The sequence below is a fragment of the Macaca mulatta genome, chromosome 14 (assembly GCF_049350105.2).
Source record: "Macaca mulatta isolate MMU2019108-1 chromosome 14, T2T-MMU8v2.0, whole genome shotgun sequence".
NCBI classification, from domain to species: domain Eukaryota; kingdom Metazoa; phylum Chordata; class Mammalia; order Primates; family Cercopithecidae; genus Macaca; species Macaca mulatta.
This window is the reverse complement of record NC_133419.1, coordinates 4,525,318-4,546,287: the sequence shown is the minus strand read 5'-3', so window position 1 is coordinate 4,546,287 and position 20,970 is coordinate 4,525,318. Positions and strand designations below refer to the sequence as shown.

The 20,970-nt window shown below is 54.6% G+C and overlaps 1 protein-coding gene across 17 annotated transcripts in view; it reads left to right on the top strand.

Annotated features, from left to right (window-relative positions):
* The window catches only part of ANO1 (anoctamin 1), a 218,538-nt gene that overhangs the window by 139,640 nt on the left and 57,928 nt on the right, over window positions 1-20,970 (top strand). For all 17 annotated transcript variants that reach the window (XR_013403429.1, XM_077961821.1, XM_077961822.1 and 14 more), the window contains 5 exons: window positions 260-315; window positions 5,425-5,466; window positions 12,158-12,222; window positions 13,542-13,676; window positions 19,001-19,161. Coding sequence is in view for 16 of the 17 variants with exons in the window: in XM_077961821.1 (XP_077817947.1) it covers window positions 260-315; window positions 5,425-5,466; window positions 12,158-12,222; window positions 13,542-13,676; window positions 19,001-19,161 (459 nt within the window). In the remaining variant the exon portion in view is untranslated. The remainder of the gene's footprint in view (window positions 1-259; window positions 316-5,424; window positions 5,467-12,157; window positions 12,223-13,541; window positions 13,677-19,000; window positions 19,162-20,970) is intronic.

The following is a 20,970-nucleotide window of genomic DNA, read 5'->3' as shown; positions in this document are numbered from 1 at the left end:
TTGGGGTTTTCTCTGTGTCTTCCTAATTCTGCCAATCGAGCATGTGTTCCGTCATCTCCTAGTTGATAGATCAATAACCCGGCTGTGCCCTGTCATTCCTGGGGAAGAAATCCCAGAGGTGGCGGGCTCTGTGTAGTCAGGTTCGTTTCATTTTGAGAAGCTCTTGGTGGCTGAGACAGCCCTGTGACCGCTGTGACTTTACAATGTGAAGCGGGAGACCCGCCTGTCCCGTAACCTTCTCTCTGCCTCTGTTTTTAAGGCATCACGAGCCTGCTGGCCAATGGCGTGTACGCGGCTGCATACCCACTGCACGATGTAAGTAACCTGAACACACGATTTATCTCTGCGTCATTTGACTCCCCAGATCCCTCCGGGCCACACCCCCCGGGGAGCTGTAATTATCCTGTGGTCACAGCTTCCTGCTTGGCTCCCGCTGTAAATGTCAACTGTACATAGGCCTTCCCTGTTCCCCGGGTGGGGACCAAGAATTTACACACAGGGCCATCTTTTCTCGCAGAACAATCCCACCAAAACGGGGGCACGGGTGGCAGGTGCTCTGCCTTGACGTCCTCTGAACCTCACAGCCAGTGGGTCCACAGAATGTCTTCCCTGGCCCGGGCTCCCTACCCCCGGCTGGTCCGGGTCTCTGGCAGAATGACCAGGGCTCTGTACGTGTCTATTTCTGCAGAGCAAGTGGCCAACTTCCTGAGCTGAAGCTCCAGATCCCACTGGTATCCCTTTGACAAATATAGCTGACATGGGGTGGAGAGACAGAAGGTTGTCTCTTGTTGTCTCTATGGAAACAGGGACTTAAGTTCACAAGGGCACTGGGAATGGGCCTCGGGGCCTGAGCAGTGTGGGAATACCAGACAGAGGAGCTCTGAAACTTTGCAAATGTGCAAAGGCCAGGAGCCAAGAAGCAGGAGAGAAGAGAAGGGACAGGCCTGGGACTAAGGAGACCCAGATTCCAGTCCCAGCCACTTACCCACTCTTCTGCCTTGAGTGGTGGAGTCGGCCCCTTGTCTCACTGAGCCTCAGTGTCCCCATCTGTGGGTCAGGAATCAGAACTTGTCCTAACTCCTCTTTTATTTATTTATTTATTTTATGTGTGTGTGGTTTTTTTGGTTTTGTTTCGTTTCGTTTTGTTTTTGAGACGGAGTCTTTCTCTGTCACCCAGGCTGGAGTTCAATGGCATGATCTCAGCTCACTGCAACCTCTACCTCCTGGGTTCAAGCAATTCTGCAGCCTCAGCCTCCCAACTAGCTGGGACTACAGGCACGCACCACTACACCCAGCTAATATTTTGTATTTTTAGTAAAGACCCGGTTTCACCATGTTGGCCAGGCTGGTCTCAAACTCCTGACCTTAAGTGACCCGCCCACCTCAGCCTCCCAAAGTGCTGGGATTACAGGCGTGAGCCGCTGCGCCCAGCCTAATTCCTCTCTTCTTGAGGAAGAAACGCTGGATTAGACAAACGTAAGGTGCAGGGATCCCGCAGGGCAATCCAGAGACGTCTTCTCCAGAGGGTTGACCCCAAGGGAAGGAGTCTGGGCAGATCTGCCGCCCGTCACCTCGTGGCCTCCCTGTCAGGGCCTCCTCCTCCCTGTAGGTCCGGGGATTGGGGTGTTTGAGCAGCCCCATTTCCTCCCTTCGTATGTTCACACGTGCTGTTCCTTCTACAGTACTCTTCCCTGCCCCACCCCACCCCAGGCGGACAGATGCTCCCACACCAAGCCTTCTTGTTGCCTTCCTCCCCAGGACTAGTGGCTTCTTCTTCCCTTCTCTGGGCCTCGGATGGTCCCTGACCTGCAAAGACACCGCCGTCTGACCACTTTAGTTATGTGTGTCATCTCAAGGAAGCCCCAGCGCTCAGCACTTAATAGGTGCTCAGTAAACGTGGTGTGGATTCGGATTGGACTGAGTCAGTTTGCCTCGGCCAGTGACCTGCTGTCTGGGGAGGTTCCAAGGGCAGGGCTCAAGCCCCTAGACCGTGGCAGTGGCTCCGGGTTCCTGCCCTGAAGCCCTGAGTCTGGAGGAGCCCACTCCTCCCCTCTGTCAGGCTTTCCTCCAGAGGACCCAGCCGGTCTGGCTGTTCTGCTCCACCCTGTGCAGGCTCTGGCTGGGTGCCAAGAAGACACAGCCCTGCCTGGCACAGCCCATGATCCCAAGAAGGCAGCCTAGAGCTACATCCATGCTCCCGATTGACCTTTAAGCAGGTAATCCCTGCTGAGAGGTTGAGGTACCGAAGCCAAAATGTTTCCGGCCCTTCCTGCCTGTTTTGAGTCAGCCCTTTAAGTCTTAAAAGGGAAAGGGGAGAAATGAACGTATTTAATCTCCTACTGTGTGCAGAGCCCTCTGTTTAAAAGAAACTGTACCTCATATAACCTGTTCAGACGCAGAGACTCAGAGAGGTTTAGTAACTTGCCTGAGGTCGAACAGCCCCCGGGGAGGAGCCGGGGCCAAAAGCCGTCCCTAGTGACACTCTGCAACTCCGGCGCCTCACTGCGTACCCACCTCATCCCGTCACGGAGGCCAAATGCATCCCTCTTCTTGGCGGCCACTCCTGCATTTGTCTTAGGGATTGACTGTCAACAGTTTAAACTGACTGGTGCAAACCTCCCTCATCAGCTGGGTCTATTTCTTGTCAGAGAGCCAGCCTCACAAGAAGCATCTCCAAGATCCTTGCAGAGAATCTCCTCTTTCAAAATCTTCATCGTGCCTTATGCAGTCATGTGGGGTCTGTTCCCACTTTAAAGATGGAGAAACAGGCTGGAGGGGCTCTGGCCACTTGCCCAGGGGTGCACAGTCCAGAAGGAGTGGGACCCAGAAGCCCTGGGCTGTGGGTGTCAGGTATCCTTAGGGAATCTAGAATTTTACAGCCACAGATTTTCCATACAACTGAAGAGCACCCATGCTGCTAAGTACCACAACTGATGTTTAAGCATTTGGGGAGATGACTGGTTCTGGCCTGAGCCGTGTGAACCCATGTCCTTACCCAGAACACTGACTGAAGGGAAGTTCAGGCTGGCCTCGGCGGCCATGGTGAGGCTCTCACTGCATGCTATGTAGTTCCGGCTTTACATTTTTACTTCCATCTTCCTCACCATGAAGCTGTCCTGCATCCTACCCCATTCCAATCCTGTGCTTATTGCATCCATCCATCCATCCATCCATCCATTCATTCATTCATTCATTCATTCATTTGTCAAAAATATCTGGTCAGTTGGGCACAGTGACTCATGCCTGTAATCACAGCACTTCGGGAGGCTGAGACGGGCGGATCACCTGAGGTCAGGAGGTCGAAACCAGCTTAGCCAGCATAGCAAAACCTCATCTCTACTAAAAATACAAAAATTAGCTGGGCATGGTGGCACATGCCTGTAATCCCAGCTACTTAGGAGGCTGAGGCAGGGGAATTGCTTGAACCCGGGAGGCAGAGGTTGCAGTGAGCCAAGATTGTGCCGCTGCACTGCACTCTGGGAGACAGAGCAAAACTCCATCTCAGAAAAAAAAAAAAAAAAAAAAAAAGAGTATCTGGTAAATGCCATTGCCAACCAGATAACAACCTGGTAGAACTGTGTGTGGGTAAGAGTCACGTGCTCCAGGCGAGACCCTGAGGAAGTCTCCTGGAATCAGAGTGTATCACCTGAACTGAAAGGACTTTGATATTTATGTCGGCTACTTGGTGACTTTTTGGCTTTCCTCCTGACTAACATCTCCCTGCCTGAGGTCCCCAGCGTAGGGACCTCCATATAAATGAGACGCTGCTGGGATCGTGTGGCTGTCTCATCCACGTCAAGAGACTGGGAAACACAAAGGAATCAGGCTTGGGTGGGTGAGGACCCCCTGAAGACTCAGGAGGAAATTGGTTAAACTGCTCTCAGAGCATCTTGGTTCCAAGACCACCCGCACTGGGTCGCTTGCTTGAGTGTGTGGTCAAGTTGTCCCCACCTGGCAGGGGTTACAGGAGTCATGGAAGTTGCCAGTGAGTGCAGAGGGCACTGGACAGACCCCCAAGAGTCCCATAGCTTTGTCTGCCTGGATATTCTTAAAACTCGTTGGCCAGGCCAGGCGCCGTGGCTCACACCTGTAATCCCAGCACTTTGGGAGGCCGAGGCAGGCGGATCACTTGAGGTCAGGAGTTTGAGACCAGCCTGGCCAACACGGTGAAACCCCGTCCCTACTAAACATACAAAAATTAGCTGGGTGTGGTGTTAGTCCCAACTACTTGGGAGACTGAGGCAGGAGAATCACTTGAACCCAGAAGCAAAGGTTGCAGTGAGCCGAGATCACGCCACTGTACTCCAGCCTGAGCGATAAGACTGAAGGGAAGTTCAGGCTGGCCTCGGCGGCCATGACGAGGCTCTCACTGCATGCTATGTAGTTTCGGCTTTACATTTTTACTTCCATCTTCCTCACCGTGAAGCTGTCCTGCATCCTACCCCATTCCAGTCCTGTGCTTATTGCATCCATTCGTTCATTCATTCATTCGTCAAAAATATCTGGTTGATTGGGCACGGTGGCTCATGCCTACAATCTCGAAAAAAAAAAAACCATTAGCCAGGCCAGGCCAGCCATGCCCTGAACCTCGACAGAGCCATTCCCTTGCTGCTCCTCCCCAGTTACTTATGTCAACTGTAGTTATTTGGGGCTCACTGAATGACAGTTCAGTATCATTTTGAGTGTCTGTGAGGGTAATGTGCACACAGCCATAGGCAGTCTAGACCCATGATGTCCCAAGACGGGCTTTCAACCCTTACACCTTTCTCTTCCTTTAGGTTTGAAGGTCTGGATCCAAGTCAGGGTCTGACCAATCTTAGCTGTGTGTCCTCAGAAATATCAGTTTGCTTCTCGGAGCCTCAGTGTTTCCATCTGTAAAATGGGAGTGTTGGACTCACTGATCTAGACGACAGTGACCATGTCATTTACTGTCCCTCTTGGGATGCCCCACAGCGAAAGGGAGCAAGACACGGACTGTCCCAGCAGAGTGGGACGTATGCGCACCCTGTGATAGGACCCTTCCTGCCTCCGAAAGACCCCTTTCTTTTTTTTTTTTTTTTGAGACGGTCTCGCTCTGTTGCCCAGGCTGGAGTGCAGTGGCGCAATCTCGGCTCACGAAAGCCCCCTTTCATTTGTGTTTCTGGTTCCAAGGACCCGACCGTGGATCCTCTCCTAGAGTCCCCTCGTGTCGAGGGAAGAGGCCGCTCAGGCCATCCTGGAGGCCAACAGGGACTGGCATGGCCTTTCTATCGGAACAGGGGGCACACCCGGGCCACCCTCCTGCTCTCTGTGAAATGTTGTCCCAGGATGATCTAATCTGTGTCAACGACGGCTGCTGGGGTTTGTGTTTTGAAACATTATGGATGTGAGTGCCTCCAAAGCTCCACCGGATGATAAGAAAGTCCCTTTCCTCTTTTTTAACAGGGAGACTACGAGGGTGAAAACGTGGAGTTCAACGACAGAAAAGTAAGTTGATGGAGCGGAGCAGGAGGCGGCTCTGTCGAGGCTGCAGGTATTCTGGGGCGGGGGTGGGTCTACAGCTGGACCGAGGACTCGCTGGCCTCCAGGGCCTCCCCAGGGCGCTCGCTGCAGGGGGCTGAGCAGCGGGTGTCCCCTCTCGCCGTTTCAGGAGAAAAGTCCCTGAGCTTTGTGTGGCTGGTTTGTTTTCCTCTTTCTGATTCTCAAAAGTGCCCTCGGCAGGTGGCTGTGAGCATGGGAAAGGGAAAGCCGTCCTCCCAGAGCCCACTCCTCACACGCTGTCCTTCCCTTATCTTCTCAGGACAATCTGAACTGTGCCTGGGCCTCCAGCAGTCCTTGCTGGCACGTGGCCTAATCCCACAGGGCTCCCAGGCAAATAAACTTGGGAACCACTGAGACCAGGTGCACAGAGAACAATGGCCCCCAGCAGCGCGTTGGGGAAACCTGTTTGATGGTGGTCAATGAAGCGTTTATCAAATTTACCTCACCTGGAACCCTTTTAAATGGATAAGTTGTCGAGTTAGTGTTCCAGGGAACACACTTTGGGAAACACTGGGTGACCCCTTTATTCTTTTTTTTGGTAGGGGGATGGAGTCTCACTCTGTCACCCAGGCTGGAGTACAATGGTGCAGTCTCGGCTCTCTGCAGCCTCTGCCTCCTGGATCAAGTGATTCTCCTGCCTCAGCCTCCAGAGTAGCTGGGATTACAGGTGCCTGCCGGCACACCCTGCTAATTTTTGTATTTTTAGTAGAGACGGGCTTTCGCCACGTTGGCCAGGCTGGTCTTGAACTCCTGGTCTCAAGTGATCCACCCGCCTCGGCCTCCCAAAGTGCTGGAATTACAAGCGTGAGTCACCGCACCCAGCCAGCCCCTTTATTCTTTAGTGGCTGTTGCTAATCCCTCACTCCCCAAAGCGTCAGTCCCCACCCTCTGCCCCTCGCTCTGAGCATGGGAACTCCACCCTTCCCACCCAGGCTCCCCAGGAAGCTCTGCTCCTCTACCGTGCGCCCCAAAAGAACATGTCCCCACCACAACCATTTGCTCTTCCCTTCTCCCCATGGGCCCACACCCGATACCAGCCTTCCCCCCAGGTCTCCACGTCAGCCTCTGCTCCCCAAACGTGCCCAGCCTTCCCTCCCGGGAAGCAGTCCTTCCTAGACCTTGCCTCAACTGCTGGTCCTTCCACAGGTGGTGGGTAGAGATGCTTCCCTGACAACCTCACAATAGTGGCCTTGTCCCAATTCCCAGGGGCCAGGACCTCTGTGTATGGAACGTTCCTCCTTTCAGCCTCCCCCCACAGGCCCCCATACATGTTTTTAAATCTTTGGTACTTGATACAGCTTGCCTACCCGGGAGTCCAGATGAAGATGCTATCTAACTTAGCACAAAAATTACATATTTGGTTATTTTTAGTGTAACATCTGGCATCGTCTGAGACCCCATGACTTGCAGAACTCCCCACCCCGATCCTGTTGGAAAAGGAACATCCCCTCCACAGGCCTGTCCTGACCAATGCCAGCCTCAGAGTCCAGCCCCCTTCATTCCTCCGCACCCCTCTGGCGCTTAGCAGATGCCTATCCTCCCCCTAAAGATGCCTCTTCCATGGACACCAGCAATTCCTTTCTGGCTGAATTCAGTTCTCTGGGTCACAGGCCCCTGAACCCTACCCCCTCCTCCCCCTCCTCCATTCTCAAGCCACACTGGCTGTTTTTCTAATCTCAGGATTGCTTGGCTGATGGTCACATCAGTGCCAGGACTAGCTCATTCAGTTACTTATTCATTCAAGAAATACTTACTGTGCACTACTGTGTGCCAGGCCCAGCAAACACAATGTGGGTTTGTCCAGGCCCAGCTGTTTACCTGGAATGCTTCCCACTCCCCATTTAATTTTAGGTCCTAGCAGTGGATACAATGCCTGGCCCATGGGGGTAGTCAGGGAGTAATGAATGACAGTTTGGTGGATGAGTGGATTAAGGGATGATAAATGGATGGATAGAGATGGAGATGAATAAGTGTATAATGGATAAATGGATGGAGGGATGGAGGGATGGATGGATGGATGGATGGATAAATTACAAATGAGCGAATGGGTGGATGGATGAATAGATGATTGATGGGCAGGTGGGTGGACGGATGGGTGGTGGAGAGATGAATGATGATTGATGGATAAGTGGGTGAGTGGATGGGTGAATGGGTGGATGGACAGATGGATGGTTGATGGATGGGTAGGTGTGTGGGTGGATGGATGGATGGATGCTGAAGGGATGAATGATAGATGATGAGTGGGTGGGTGGATGGGCAGCTGATGGAAGGATGAATGATGGATGATAGGTGGGTGAGCAGATAGGTGGATGGATGGATGCTGGAGGGATGAATAATCAATGATGGATGGATGGATGATAGGTAGGTGAGTGAATGGGTAGATGGGTGGATGGATGCTGGAAGAATGGATGATGGATGATGGATGATGGATGGGTGGGTGGGTGGGTGGATGGATGGATGCTGGAGGAATGAATGATGGATGATGGGTGGGTGGATGGATGATGGAAGGATGAAGGATGGATGAAGGGTGGGTGGATGAATGATGGATGGATGGTTGGATGGATGATAGGTGGGTGGGTAGGTGAATGGATGGATGCCTGAGGGATGAATAATTAATATGGATGGATGGATGGCCATTGGAAGGATGAATGATGGATGCTGGAGGAATGAATGATGGGTGATGGGTGGGTGGGTGGGTGGGTGGATGGATGGATGGATGGATGAATGAATGGATGGATGAGTCCTGGAGGAATTAATGATGGATGATGGGTGGATGGGTGGATGATGGAAGGATGAATGATAGATGATGTAGATGATGTGTTGGTGGGTGGGTAGGTGAATGGATGGATGCTGGAGGGATGAATAATTAATGATTTTTGGATGGGTGGCTGATGGAAGGATGAATGATGGATGCTGGAGGAATAAATGATGGCTGGTGGGTGGGTGGGTGGATGGATGGATGGATGGATAGATGGATGGACGGGTGCTGGAGGAATGAATGATGGATGATGGGTGAATGGTGGCTGATGGAAGGATGAATGATGGATGCTGGAGGAATAAATGATGGCGGATGGATGGATGGATGGATGGATGGATGGATGGATAGATGGATGGACGGGTGCTGGAGGAATGAATGATGGAGGATGGATGGATGGATGGATGAATAGATGGATGGACGGGTGCTGGAGGAATGAATGATGGATGATGGGTAGGTAGATGGATGATGGAAAGAAGAAAAGGAGGGAGGATTAGATGGGTGTTTGGGTCCTGACTCAGAGCTGCGGGGAACTCTGCATTCTGCCGCGATGGCTCCACATCACAGCCTGGCACTGAGTTTTTGCCTTTCCAGTGACAGACCCCATGCCTTCTCCATTATTGTTGCCATCAGTGGCAGGAGCCCCGTGTGCCTGACCCTGGGTACCTCACAGGGCAGAAAGGAAATTGCAGCCAAGGACATTTTCCTGTGCTGAGCTGGAGGGTGGGCAGAAAAGAGTGTAGGGAAGTTTAAGCAGGAGGCAGGTCTGGGCCACAGCAGGGCAGCCATCACTCTTGGTCTGATCATGGGACCACAAACACGTAGGAGTACTTGAGAGTGAGCGCCTTCCTCCAGGATCTTGAGCGAGTTCACACCCAACAGAACTAAACCCCGGGTGAGCAAGACATGCCCCCAGAGTTGTCTTTGGATGTGCAGAAGGTGTTCTGCTGGGCAGCTGCTGCCTCCTCCTGCCAGGGCACTGGAAGAGTAGGACCACCTGGGCCCTGTGGGGGAGCGGGGTGGCTTGGGTTGTGGGGGATTGACTCCAGGTGTGGACTGAGGTCTGCTGCATCCCTGGGCTGGACTGGGAGCCACAGAGCCCAACATGGTATTCATCCATCCATTTATCCATTCATTCAACAGTCACTTACTGAAAACCCGCAGGCCCTGTTGGAGGCATGGAGGGTGAGAAGGACCAGACAAACCTGGTCCCTCTGGTGCCTCTGTTCTAGAGGGAAAGGAAGGGGCAAGGGGCAAGGATGTACACCAATTAAAGACTGCATCCATGTCACCAAGGGCCGGCGGCAGCCATGTGAGTCCTGGCAGGGGGTTTCGACAAGAGAGACGCCTGAGGGTTTTTGGGATCCCTCCAGGGTCCGGATGCTGGAAGGCTCCCAGGTCACAGTGACTGAAGCCACCTGGCTGGCCTGGTTCTCCAGTCCACAGCCCCCACGCCTGGACACCCCCCTGCCTGCTCACCGAGGCTAAGGTGCCACCTTGGAGTCCTTCCAGCACTAACAGTGGAGTCTTTAGTTGGATTTCTTTGCCTTGATGGTGCAGAGTGATTGATGTCACCTCTTGGCAGGAAGAAAAGTCCACCAAGGTCAAGTGGTTTATGTAGAAAGCTGGGGGTGGGCCCCCTCCATGCGTCTGTCAGAAGATGGTGGGAACCACTGAGGGCGGGTCCTTCCTCCCCCCGTGCAGAACTGTGTCCTTTCTCCCTGTCCCTGTCTTGCTCCCTCCCTCCTTCTGTCCCCATCTCCCTCCCTCACCTCTCTCTCCATCTCTGTATCTCTGTCTCTCCATCTGCCTCTGTCTGTCTCTGTCTCCCTCTCCTCCACCTCTCTCTGTCTCCCTGCATCCCTTCTTCTCTCTGTCTCTGTCTCTCCATCTGTCCCTCTCTCCCTCGCCCCCACCTTTCTCTTGTCTCTGTCTCAGTCTCTCTCCCTCTTTTCCTCCCTCCCCCTTCTCTCTCTCTCTGTCTCTGTCTCTGCATCTGTCTCTGTCTCTCTCTCCTTCTCCCCTACCTCTCTCTGCCTCTCCCTCTGCCTCCTTCCTTCTCTCTCTGTCTGTCTCTCCCTCTCCCCACCTCTCTCTGCCTCTCTCCCTGCCTCTCTTCTTCTCTCTGTCTCTCCATCCATCTCCGTCTCTGTCTCTCTCTCCCTCTCCCCCACCTCTCTCTGTCTCTGTCTCTCCATCTGTCTCTGTATCTCTCTCCCTCCCCCCTACTTCTCTCTGTCTCTTTCCCTGCCTCCCTCCTTCTCTCTCTGTCTCTCCGTCTGTCTCTGTCTCTCCCTCTTCCTCCTTCTGTCCCTCTGTCCCCTCCCTCCCCCTCCCTCTCTGCCGCATCTTCCACCTATCTATGGCATAAATCAGCGGCTTGACTCTAGGTGAGGGGAGGAAGCTGCCCAGGTCAGCGATGGCTGCTTTGCTTTTGCAGAGGTGCAGCTCTGCTTCATCAAGGCTTGCTGGCCGAGGCCTCCCTATGTACACAGTGAAACTGTGGCCTTTTCATCGTTATCTGCGTAAGAAAACACACTGATGCAGAACCACCCGGTGCCTTCTGCACATCACGAGCTCACATGAGCCCATCTGCCTTCTCTCCGTGCCCTGGGAGGAGAGATCCCATCCTTCAGTGTAAAGGAGGAGACAGGGATGGGGGAAGGGGTCTGCCCAGGACTCTGGATTCGGGGGTGGGGGAACCTGCCCAGGCCGCAGACAAGTCACAAGCCGCTCCATAGCCATGCTCAGCTGCAGGTGATGCTGGTGGCTTCGAGGGGCTGTGCAGCAGCAGGCGGCCCCTCTGTGGATTTCAGAAACACGCCCTCCACCTGTGACTTTGGGTGGGGGCAGCCGTGGGTACGCCTGCGCTGTTTCCCTTCCCTGTTTGTCAGTGGGGGGGTTTCTATAGTGCACAGCCCCAGTGTTACCCCAGACGAGACGTTCAGGCACGCAAGGCTATGTCAGCTGTGGAGACGGCTCACATTTACTTCCCGCCCTCCAGACACTGGGAGGAGTTACGGAGGCTCCAAGGGGTTCCCTCGTCCCCCAGCTGTGATCTTGACTCTGAGTTTGGGAGGCAGCTTGACCCCAGAATGGGCTCTGAACTGAGGAGGAGGGCAGCTGCCCCGCCTCTGGCTGCTGGTGGGCAGCTACTCTGTCCCAGGACAGCCTCTGGGCCCCTCGCAGCACCTGCATCCTGCCTTCCCTGAGTGTGGCCCTGTCGCTGGGCTTTGAGTTGAGGTCTGTAAAGCGTTAACCACCCACACGCGTGGGTTTATTTTATTTTATTTTTTTACCAGCAGTCCTAACCCGGCGTCTTCCTCAGGACATCCTCTGCATGTTCACACAAGGCTTCCAATCCACCAAACTCATTACCGTCCCTGCCCAAAGCCTGGGGGGGTAACAGGGTGTGTGTGTCAATTTCATTTATTTCACGAAGCACTGTTAATCAGACAGCCCATCTCAGGAGATAAACCTCGAGTATCTTTGCATCCCATGAGAGTTTTTAAAATTTCACCACTGGTATTTCTCTGCTCAAAACCCTGGTGGTTTTGTGCCCTTTATAAAGAATGGTTTGGTGTCTGACGGGGACGACCAAAAACCCTAAAGGTGAGAAGCCGTACAGCGTCCGGCCCATTTAGGTCAATTCCAGGTCAAATCACGAAGAGTTCACATTCCATAACCTGCCAGAAGCTTCTTTTCCATCCCCACGTTCACCTACAAAGGGAGGCCCGCTCTTGCTCGCACACAGCCCAGTCTCAGGAAGTGTTTGTGGGATGAATGAATCATGTCACGGAGGCTCAGTCCTCACTGCTGCGTTCCAAGGAGCAACCTCAGAGTGCCACATGGTCACCAACCCCACTGCTTCCTCCCCCTCAGCTCCTGTACGAAGAGTGGGCGTGTTACGGGGTCTTCTATAAGTACCAGCCCATCGACCTGGTCAGGTAAGAACGTGCTACAGCCTGCGGGAATCAAGTGCCTAGTCCGATGGCAGTTGGATAACGTCCGCCAACGTCCCTGTGGGTTTCTACCACTCTGAATATTCAGTACCTGGGAACGTGTTTGAACTCGAAGAGCTTGTGTAGGAGGACCCAAAATGTCCCTGCAGGGCTGAGAGCCTGGGCCAGCATTAGTTGAAGCAATTTATTCAAATTCCCTGGAGGTTGGGCCCTTTTTTGTCACATTTACCATCTCCTAAATTCACTGCCTGGCCTGGCCTCACTGGGCGGCTGGAGGGGTTTCCCGCTTTGAGATGTGGAGGGGAAGGAAAGAGCTGCCTCTGATGTGTAAGGATTTCTCCTCTCCCAAGAGGATCTCTGTCCCCACAGGGCAGGAAGGAGGGGCAGACCAGGTTAGGTAACCTGCCCACCAGAGCTCGGCTGGTAGAAATCCATTCAAGCCATCAAGGTGCCAACCACACTTAATATGAGGAGCAACTGGGTTTCTCGGAACCTCCCGGGCGAGGTGCTTTCCAGTCCTTACGCTGAACAGGGCTTGGAATGGAGCCCACAGCCCCAGGGGAAGTACACCCACACCCACCAGCGTGGGCCATCACACACAGAAATGCACCCACCTTCCCGGGGCACCACAGAGAAGGGGGGGCCAGGCGTGGTTGCTCACACCTGTAATCCTGGCACTTTGGGAGGCTGAGGCAAGTGGATTACTTGAGGTCAGGAGTTCGAGACCAGCCTGGCCAACATGGTGAAACCCTGTCTCTATTCAAAATACAAAAGTTAGCTGGCAGTGGTGGTGCATGCCTGTAATCCCAGCTACTAGGGAGGCTGAAACAGGAAAATAGCTTGAACCTGGGAGGCGGAGGTTGCAGTGAGCCGAGATCGCGCCACTGCACTCCAGCCTGGGTGACAGAGCAAGACTCCATCTCAAAAACAAATAAATAAATAAATGCAATGGGTGTGGTGGTGGGCACCTGTAATCTCAGCTACTCGGGAGGCTGAGGCAAGAGAATCTCTTGGACCCAAGAGGCAGAGGTTGCAGTGAGTCCAGATCGTGCCACTGCACTCCAGCCTGGGCAACAGGAGCAAAACTCCATCTCAAAAAAAAAAAAGAGAAGAGGGGAGGGCTTATTAAAGCAGAGAGCACCCCCAACCTGATGGGGTGGCCCAGGACCCCACTTTCTGCTTCTCAGATAAGAGAACCAGTACCCCCGGTTTGAGTTGCTCCTTGCTGGGGAGGGCCGGGGGCATGTTTCCCTGCTAGTATTGAATGACAGTGGGCTTGACTCTGCTCTGCTCCCCTGGTGTAGGAAGTACTTTGGGGAGAAGATCGGCCTGTACTTCGCCTGGCTGGGCGTGTACACCCAGATGCTCATCCCTGCCTCCATCGTGGGAATCATTGTCTTCCTGTACGGATGTGCCACCGTGGACGAAAACATCCCCAGGTAGGCGGCAGCCCCCCCACCACCCCGCGGCACACACCAGGGAGCCCTCTCCTGCCATCCCAGCTGCACGATTCATTGGGACACTGGCCTGTCACTCCAATTCCTGTACACATGAAACCTCACGCCAAGCCACGAGCCGTCAGGAGGAAAGGACATGGTTCGAAGCCGTCTAGGAGTCTGGGTGCCCTTCTCAGGCCCATCTGTGCTAGGCTATGTTTTATTGTTAAGAGAAAGGCATAAAACAAACATCTGACCATTTTCATTCTTTGAAGGTTGTTATGGTTTGCTCGTTCCTTTTCACTGTTGGTCATTATGTGACAAGAAAGTTCTCTGTTTCCTTGTGTGCCCGGGAGGTGAGACATGGATGCCAGAGGCCTCGGTGCAGGCTGGCGCTCGTGGGAGGTGAAACTTGGATGCTAGTGGCCTCGGTGCAGGCTGGCACTTGCAGGAGGTGAGACAAGAATGCTAGAGGCCTTGGTGCAGGCTGGCACTCGCGGGAGGTGAGACATGAATGCCAGAGGCCTCAGTGCAGGCTGGTGCTCCCAGGAGGTGAGACATGAACACTAGTGGCCTCGGTGCAGGCTGGCGCTTGCAGGAGGTGAGACATGAATGCCAGAGGCCTCGGTGCAGGCTGGCACTTGTGGGCTGTACAGTAGGTTCCACCTGCCCAGCTTCCTAAGGCTACCTGCAGCCCCGGGAAATCCTGCAGGAACTGCTCCATCAGGGAGGATTGCATCCCACAGCACAGGCAGGTGTCTGAATGTAGATCCGATGTGCCTTCTGCTGTTCACCCAGGGTATGTCAGACGTCAGGGAGCTCAGAAAAGAAGGCCCAGACCTGAGACAGCTGAGCCTCACTTAGAGGCCCAGCTCCCCCCTGGTGACTCCAGAACAAGAGTCCAGTTTTGCCTGGTGCGGTGGCACATGCCTGTAATCCCAACACGTTGGGAGGCTAAGGTTGGAGGATCCCTTGAGCCCGGGAGGTCGAGGCCACAGTGAGCCATGGTCTCACCACTGCACTACAGCCTGGGGAAACAGAGTGAGGCCCTATAGCCAAAAAAAAAAAAAAAAAAAAAAAAAAAAACAAGAGTCAAGTTTTGAGAAGCTCAGCCTCACTGCGCAGAGCCCCTCTGGTGCTTTTGTAGCTGTTTCTTAGATCTCCTGACACGAACCTAAGGATAATTCCAGGCTCCCAACCTCTGGCAGGGTCTCTACGTCGACAGGCGGCGCCTTCAGTGTGCAAATTGCTCCACCAAGAAATTGACTGTCAAGGGAAATTTGGGCTGGCCCTGCCCTGCAGGGGCTCAAAGTCTCAGAAAAGTCCAAAATGTTAGTCTGGTTATTTTTCAAACCACTCCTGCCAAGTATCTCTAAAGCAGAGCTATAGTTTGGAAAATGTATCAACTGAGCCTGTCTGTAAAGACGCCATCAGTCTTAGCTAGGAAAGAAACTGGCTCTTAGCAGCACAAAAAGACCATATCTGGTCAATTTGTGTTTAAATGATGTTTTGATACATGAATAACACCTAAAATATTCCACCCTGAGCTCTGAGGAATCTGGCTTCTCTCCCCTTCGGTGATATTTGGTCCTAGGCAGGAGAAAGGGTGTCCCTTTGTGAATATGATACGAGGTCCTGGGCACTTGGGTTTGGTTGTGGTAAAGATCAAGGTAGCCCAGATTTGGTGGGGAGTGTAAGGCTGGCTTTAGGCTAAGAGCTCAAAGCCAGAGGGAAATGGTGAGTGCAAGGTGGGGATTCTCCCCATGACCTCCTGGAGGAAGCCTGGGGGACCTCCATCTTCCTTTCTTCCTGCCTTTGGAGGGTGGCCTCAGCAGGGAGGCTCTGCCAGCCCAGGGGTTGGCCATGCGAGCTCGGCCCTTCCACCACATGGTCAGAAATGCAAACAGCAGTTACTCAGGATTCAACCACTGTGGGCGGAGATGAGGCCAAAGCCAAGACCTCTGCCCAGTAGGTGACCTGGAGCGAAGCGGGAGGTGCGTGCTTCCTGCAGCTTCCACCCCATCCCCACCAAGCTTGCAGGGAAGCCGGTGCTCAGCGTGGAGCCGCCTGCCGCCCTTGCACCTCCGGTCCTCTCTGAAGAAGAGAGCTTCCTGCTCTTTGTATTTTGGCTAAAGGCGGTGAAGTGAGAGGCGGAGGGGGATTTAAAACCATCAGAAAAAGGCTTCTAGTTGGGCTGATGGTGTTTGTGCTAGAAGCTGAGGGGGGCAGGGAGGAGAGCCCAGGAGAGCCGTAGGGCTCATGGGCAGGCCGTTGGTATACACCTTGGCCTCCCTGTCCCCAATCCCACCGCCAGCGACTCCAGGCCACCCTCAGGCCACATGCTGGCGATGACAGGGGTGGCCTTCCACATGCCTGTTCTCTGGGAGAGGAGCTCATGTTGTGCCCAACTGGGGACGTCCTGCCCCCACCCCCCAACACTCTGCTTTCCTCTGCCCTCGAGAGGCCCTCAGAAGAGAGGAGGCTGAGTGAGGGGCACAAGATAAACCCGAAAGGCGGGCTCCTGGCTTAGGTTTAGAACTCACTGCTGCTGCAGGGCACTTGGCTATTGCATGACGATGACAACAGCAGTGATGACCACATGATGGCTGAGGCGTGCCAGGCACTGTTCCAAGGGCCACACTTGTACTGGTTGTTGGTTGTTTAATCCTCCTGACAACCTATTAACACAGCTTCTCTTCACTATCAGCTACCCCATTCTGCAGCCGGGAAAACTAAGGCACACGGACCACAAAATGCAAGAGCTGAGATACAAACCCAGAGCTAGCTAACCACAGAGTGCAGGTTCTCCCACCACCTGTGTGCGCCTGCCCACCCCACCCAACCCCTGCTGCCATGCGCGCGCACGCACACACACACACACACACACACACACACACACACACACACACACACTTCCTCCCTGCTCCAGGCCACGGCCATGGCTTCAATGAATCATTCTTAACGTACCCATCTTTTGTGCCTGGAACATGCAGTACCTACACCACTCTGTCACCCAGGCTGGAGTGCAGTGGTGCGATCTCAACTCACTGCAACCTCCGCCTCCCAGGTTCAAGTGATTCTCCTGCCTCAGCCTCCCGAGTAGCTGGGATTACAGGCGCCCACCACCACGCCCGGATACTTCTTGTATTTTTAGTAGAGACAGGGTTTCACCGTGTTGGCCAGGCTGATCTCAAACTCCTGACCTGGAGTGATCTGCCCGCCTGGGCCTCCCAGTGCTGGGATTACAGGTGTGAGCCACCGTGCCTGACCCTACACCACTTTTTAATAAATGTTTAGGGACTGTACCCGAAGGAAGAGAATTGAACCAGAATGCCCATGATGCTGGGCCCAGAGGAGGCCCCTCAGAGCCTTGCAGGTGACATTTATGAAGTACCAGCGGCTGTGGACCAGGCATGATTCTGTGCCTAAGTTCGGTGTATCCAGAAAGTCAAAAAACAAACGCCCTCTTCAGCGTCCTCCCAGATAACCCTCTGGCCCAGCCAGCCAGGATGTGTGTTTAGAGCCCAGAACCTTGTCCAAGGCAGCAGAAAGGAGAAAGTTCAAAGCGGGCCAGAGCGGGAAGGACCTTATTCTGACCCCTCCTCATCTTCCAGAAAGAAAAACTGAATCTGAGGCTGAAGGACTTGGCCAGGGTCACAGAGGGTTTGAGTAGCCAACTGAGGGCCCAGTTCAGGCCACCCATCTTCCGCAGGGAGTCCCCCACGGCCCTTGAGCAGTAGAGGAGAGCCGTGCAGTGCTCGGGCTTTGAAGACAGAGACCAGAATTCCATTCTCACTCTGCCGTGTGGCCCTGAACAAGTTACTTTCCCTCTCTGGGCTGTGGGATTGCAACGGTCCCCAGTGCTGGTCCAGGCAAGGTGGAACATCTGTGCCGGCCAATAATGAGGCTCCTGCTCGCACCGCTGATAGGCTGGAAGTATTGGTATTTTCTAATATCAGTGGGAGTGAGTCAGTGCACAGCGATGGGTCTCGGGCATCACGAAGGTCCTTTCTCCTGGCCGCAGTGGTTGAGATCTGGTCCCTGGCTTGCCTGTGCTTAGCAAAGCAGAACCTGCACTGAGCAGGACCATCGTCCCTGCCAGGGCCCCCTTGCTTCCCGAGGGAGCCTACAGGCTGGGCCTCTGCTGCGCCAGGCAGCTGGGGACCTATTCCTCCCGGCCCAGCCCCCGGTCTCCCAGAGAGGAGTCCTGGGGTCCCTGTTTCTCTACCTCATGTGTCCAGAGCACCCAGGCCACGTCCAAGGCAGCCGCCCCACCAGGCGGATGGAGATAGAGCAAGGACCCTCGTCATCTCACTGTTTTCCAGGACCTTATAACATAAAGACCTGGCTAGCATTTGCTATTGGCACAAGGCTTGCTGATTAGATGGGGGCAGGCTGGGGACTCTGCCTCTCCTAGAAGTGGCTGGAGGACAGGCTGCAGAGGCTTCCGCCTCAGGGTCACCCCAGGGGTGAATGTTCCGGGGCCCATCTACCACAAAACAGGCCTGGGTGAGTCCACCTCCAGGGCCGGCAACAGAGGTTGCAGGGCCCCATACAAGAGGAAAATACAGGTCCCTAGTTCAAAATTCATTGTGTGTGTGTGTGTGTGTGTGTGTGTGTGTGTGTATGTGTATGTGTATGTGTGTATGCTGTGTGTATGTGTGTGTATGGTGTATGTGTGTTTGTGTGTGTGTATGTGTATATGCTGTGTGTGTGTATGCTGTGTGTGTGTGTGTGTGTGTGTGTGTGTTGAGATGGAGTCTCACTCTGTTACCCAGGCTGGAGTGCAGTGACATGATCTCGGCTCACTGCAACCTCTGCCTCCAGGGTTCAAGCGATTCTTCTGCCTCAGCCTCCCAAGTAGCTGGGATTACAGGCACGTGCCACCATGCCCGGCTAATTTTTGTATTTTTAGTAGAGACGGGGGTTTCACCATATTGGCCAGGCTGGTCTTGAACCCCTGACCTCAGGTGATCCGCCCGTCTTGGCTTTCCAAAGTACTGGGATTACAGGCCTGAGCCACAGCATCCGGCCCATTGTGTGTTTTAAGACAGCAACAGGGGAGCATTAAACCAAGCATGAGGCCCTGCTGAGCTCAGGGCCGGTGCAACAGCATGGGTCACACGCCTGTGAAGCTGCCCTGGATGACAAGGAGGGACAGGGCATGGCTAAGTACCCGGTCTATGTCCACCACGGCAGGGACCTGGGGGACCCTCGCCAACCCCCAGCTCGAGCCCAGCGCTTTCTCCCCGGCCAGCTCGCCACCCAGGAGGCTCTCCATCCACGCAGCCTGGCCAGGCGATTCCAGGGCTGCCTCTTTCTTGCAGCATGGAGATGTGTGACCAGAGACAAAATATCACCATGTGCCCGCTTTGCGACAAGACCTGCAGCTACTGGAAGATGAGCTCAGCCTGCGCCACGGCCCGCGCCAGCCACCTCTTCGACAACCCCGCCACCGTCTTCTTCTCTGTCTTCATGGCCCTCTGGGGTAAGCAGAGCTCCAGCACACTGGGTTTTTGGGCGGTGGTGAGTCTGAGTGGCACCTACGCTGCTTCTGTCTGTCTTGGTGAAATCATCCTCAGGCAGGGGTTGTCAGGAAAAAACATAGGAGATGACCCCCGTTTTATGTTCAGGTTACTGGGGTCCGCACTGCATCGGGAGAGACACACAGGTTCTCCTGACCCTGCCCGGAGTCTCTTAGGAAAAGCCTAGCAGGGACGTTTTGCTCTGAGAAATCCTGACACCAAGGTGTGTTGGCCTGGGAAGGGCAGCTGATTTAGTGCAGGGAGGCCCGAGGGTCCTGCCTCCATCCCTGCTGCTGCTGGTGAGCACCACACCCTGAAGGAAAGCTGACCTGGGCCAGGTCCCGGAGGCACCATCTCTCACTAGAGCCTGCAGCATCCCTGCAGGCTTCATGCACCCATTTACGGATAAGGAGGCAAAGGCCTAAAAGAGTTGGGAATTGCCAGGGGTCACTCAGCTCCTGATTGCCACTGGGCTGCACTGCCACCCAAATCTAAGGCACTGGGCTCCTCCAGGAAGATTCCCTAACCCCAGTGCCCTTACTTGATGAGTCCTCTGATGTCTCAGAACCTCATCTATGTGTCTATAAAATGGAGTGCGTCATCCCTGCGTGGAGGGGGCTGGGGCAGGATCCAAGGGGATCAGGCGTGGGAAAGCACCGTGCCCAGCACCTGGCGGCAGCTGGGTATTATACAACATTTGTATGAGGTGGTTGGCACATTGGCAAGGAGGACCAGGATTGGGAGCCTGAGAGGGCAGGAATCGGAACTCGTGTAGGTAAGGAGGGAGGACTCGGGGTCCCTAACCCCAGTCCTACCCGACACCCATCTTCAGCTTTTGGGGCTCGGGAGGTTGGGAAGTGGTGGCTGAATGCATTTCTACAGAGGTTTTGGGGGAGCAAGCAGGGCCGTTCTGTCCTCCGCAGCCCCATGTCACAGCCTGTGCCAGCTGGGCTTCAAGATGCCCACAGTAGGCAGCCTTGTGCTGAGCCTGGCCCCATGCCGGGCAGTTAAGCCCCCATCCTTACCTGTGAGCTCCCACCTTGTAGGAGATGGGGCAGAGACGGCACAGAAGGGAATTCAGGAGGGAATTCTGGAAGAGGTATGAGGCCCTTCAGCTGACTTGACATGGGTGTGGGGGAGGGAGCATTTGTGGCAGAGAGACCAGGTGTAGAACAGAGGGGTCTCTTGGTCCCACCTCACATCCCTGCTTGGGGCAGGCTCCCGGGGCCGGAATAGCGCCACCTCACCTGCAGCTCCACATGCTTGGCACTGCCCTGTGTGCTCCATGGGTAGGCAAGGGGCAAACGCAGACTGAAAAGGCAATTGTGAGGACGGAGGCCAGCCAGGTGCGGGGCTCTGTGCGGCCCTCACCCGCCAGCGTGCTGATCCTGGAGATCAGACCTAGGATTCAGTACTGTGCCCCATCACTAAGCAGGGCATTGGCTGGCATTGTCAAAGCCGTGCCAGCATCCTCCGTGGAGAGCACCGCGAAGTCAGGCCTGTGATTCCAGCTCAGCAGCCTCCTGACCAAGGGACAGCTGCTCGGGGGAGGCCGGAAACCTAGGGGAGGTTGGGAGGATGAAGGCGGAGCTGGGTCTCTGGTCTGCACAGAAGCACCCAGCAAGTTGGGCAGAGAGGGACTGAAGTGCCGGCACCCGGCTCCAAGTCCAGCGTGCTGCTCCCCTCTTCCTCTTTATGGCTCCTCGGTTCTCTCCAGCCCTGAGCCCCGTCCCTACACAGCTCGGCAGCCTCCTCCCCTGCTCCGGAGGCTG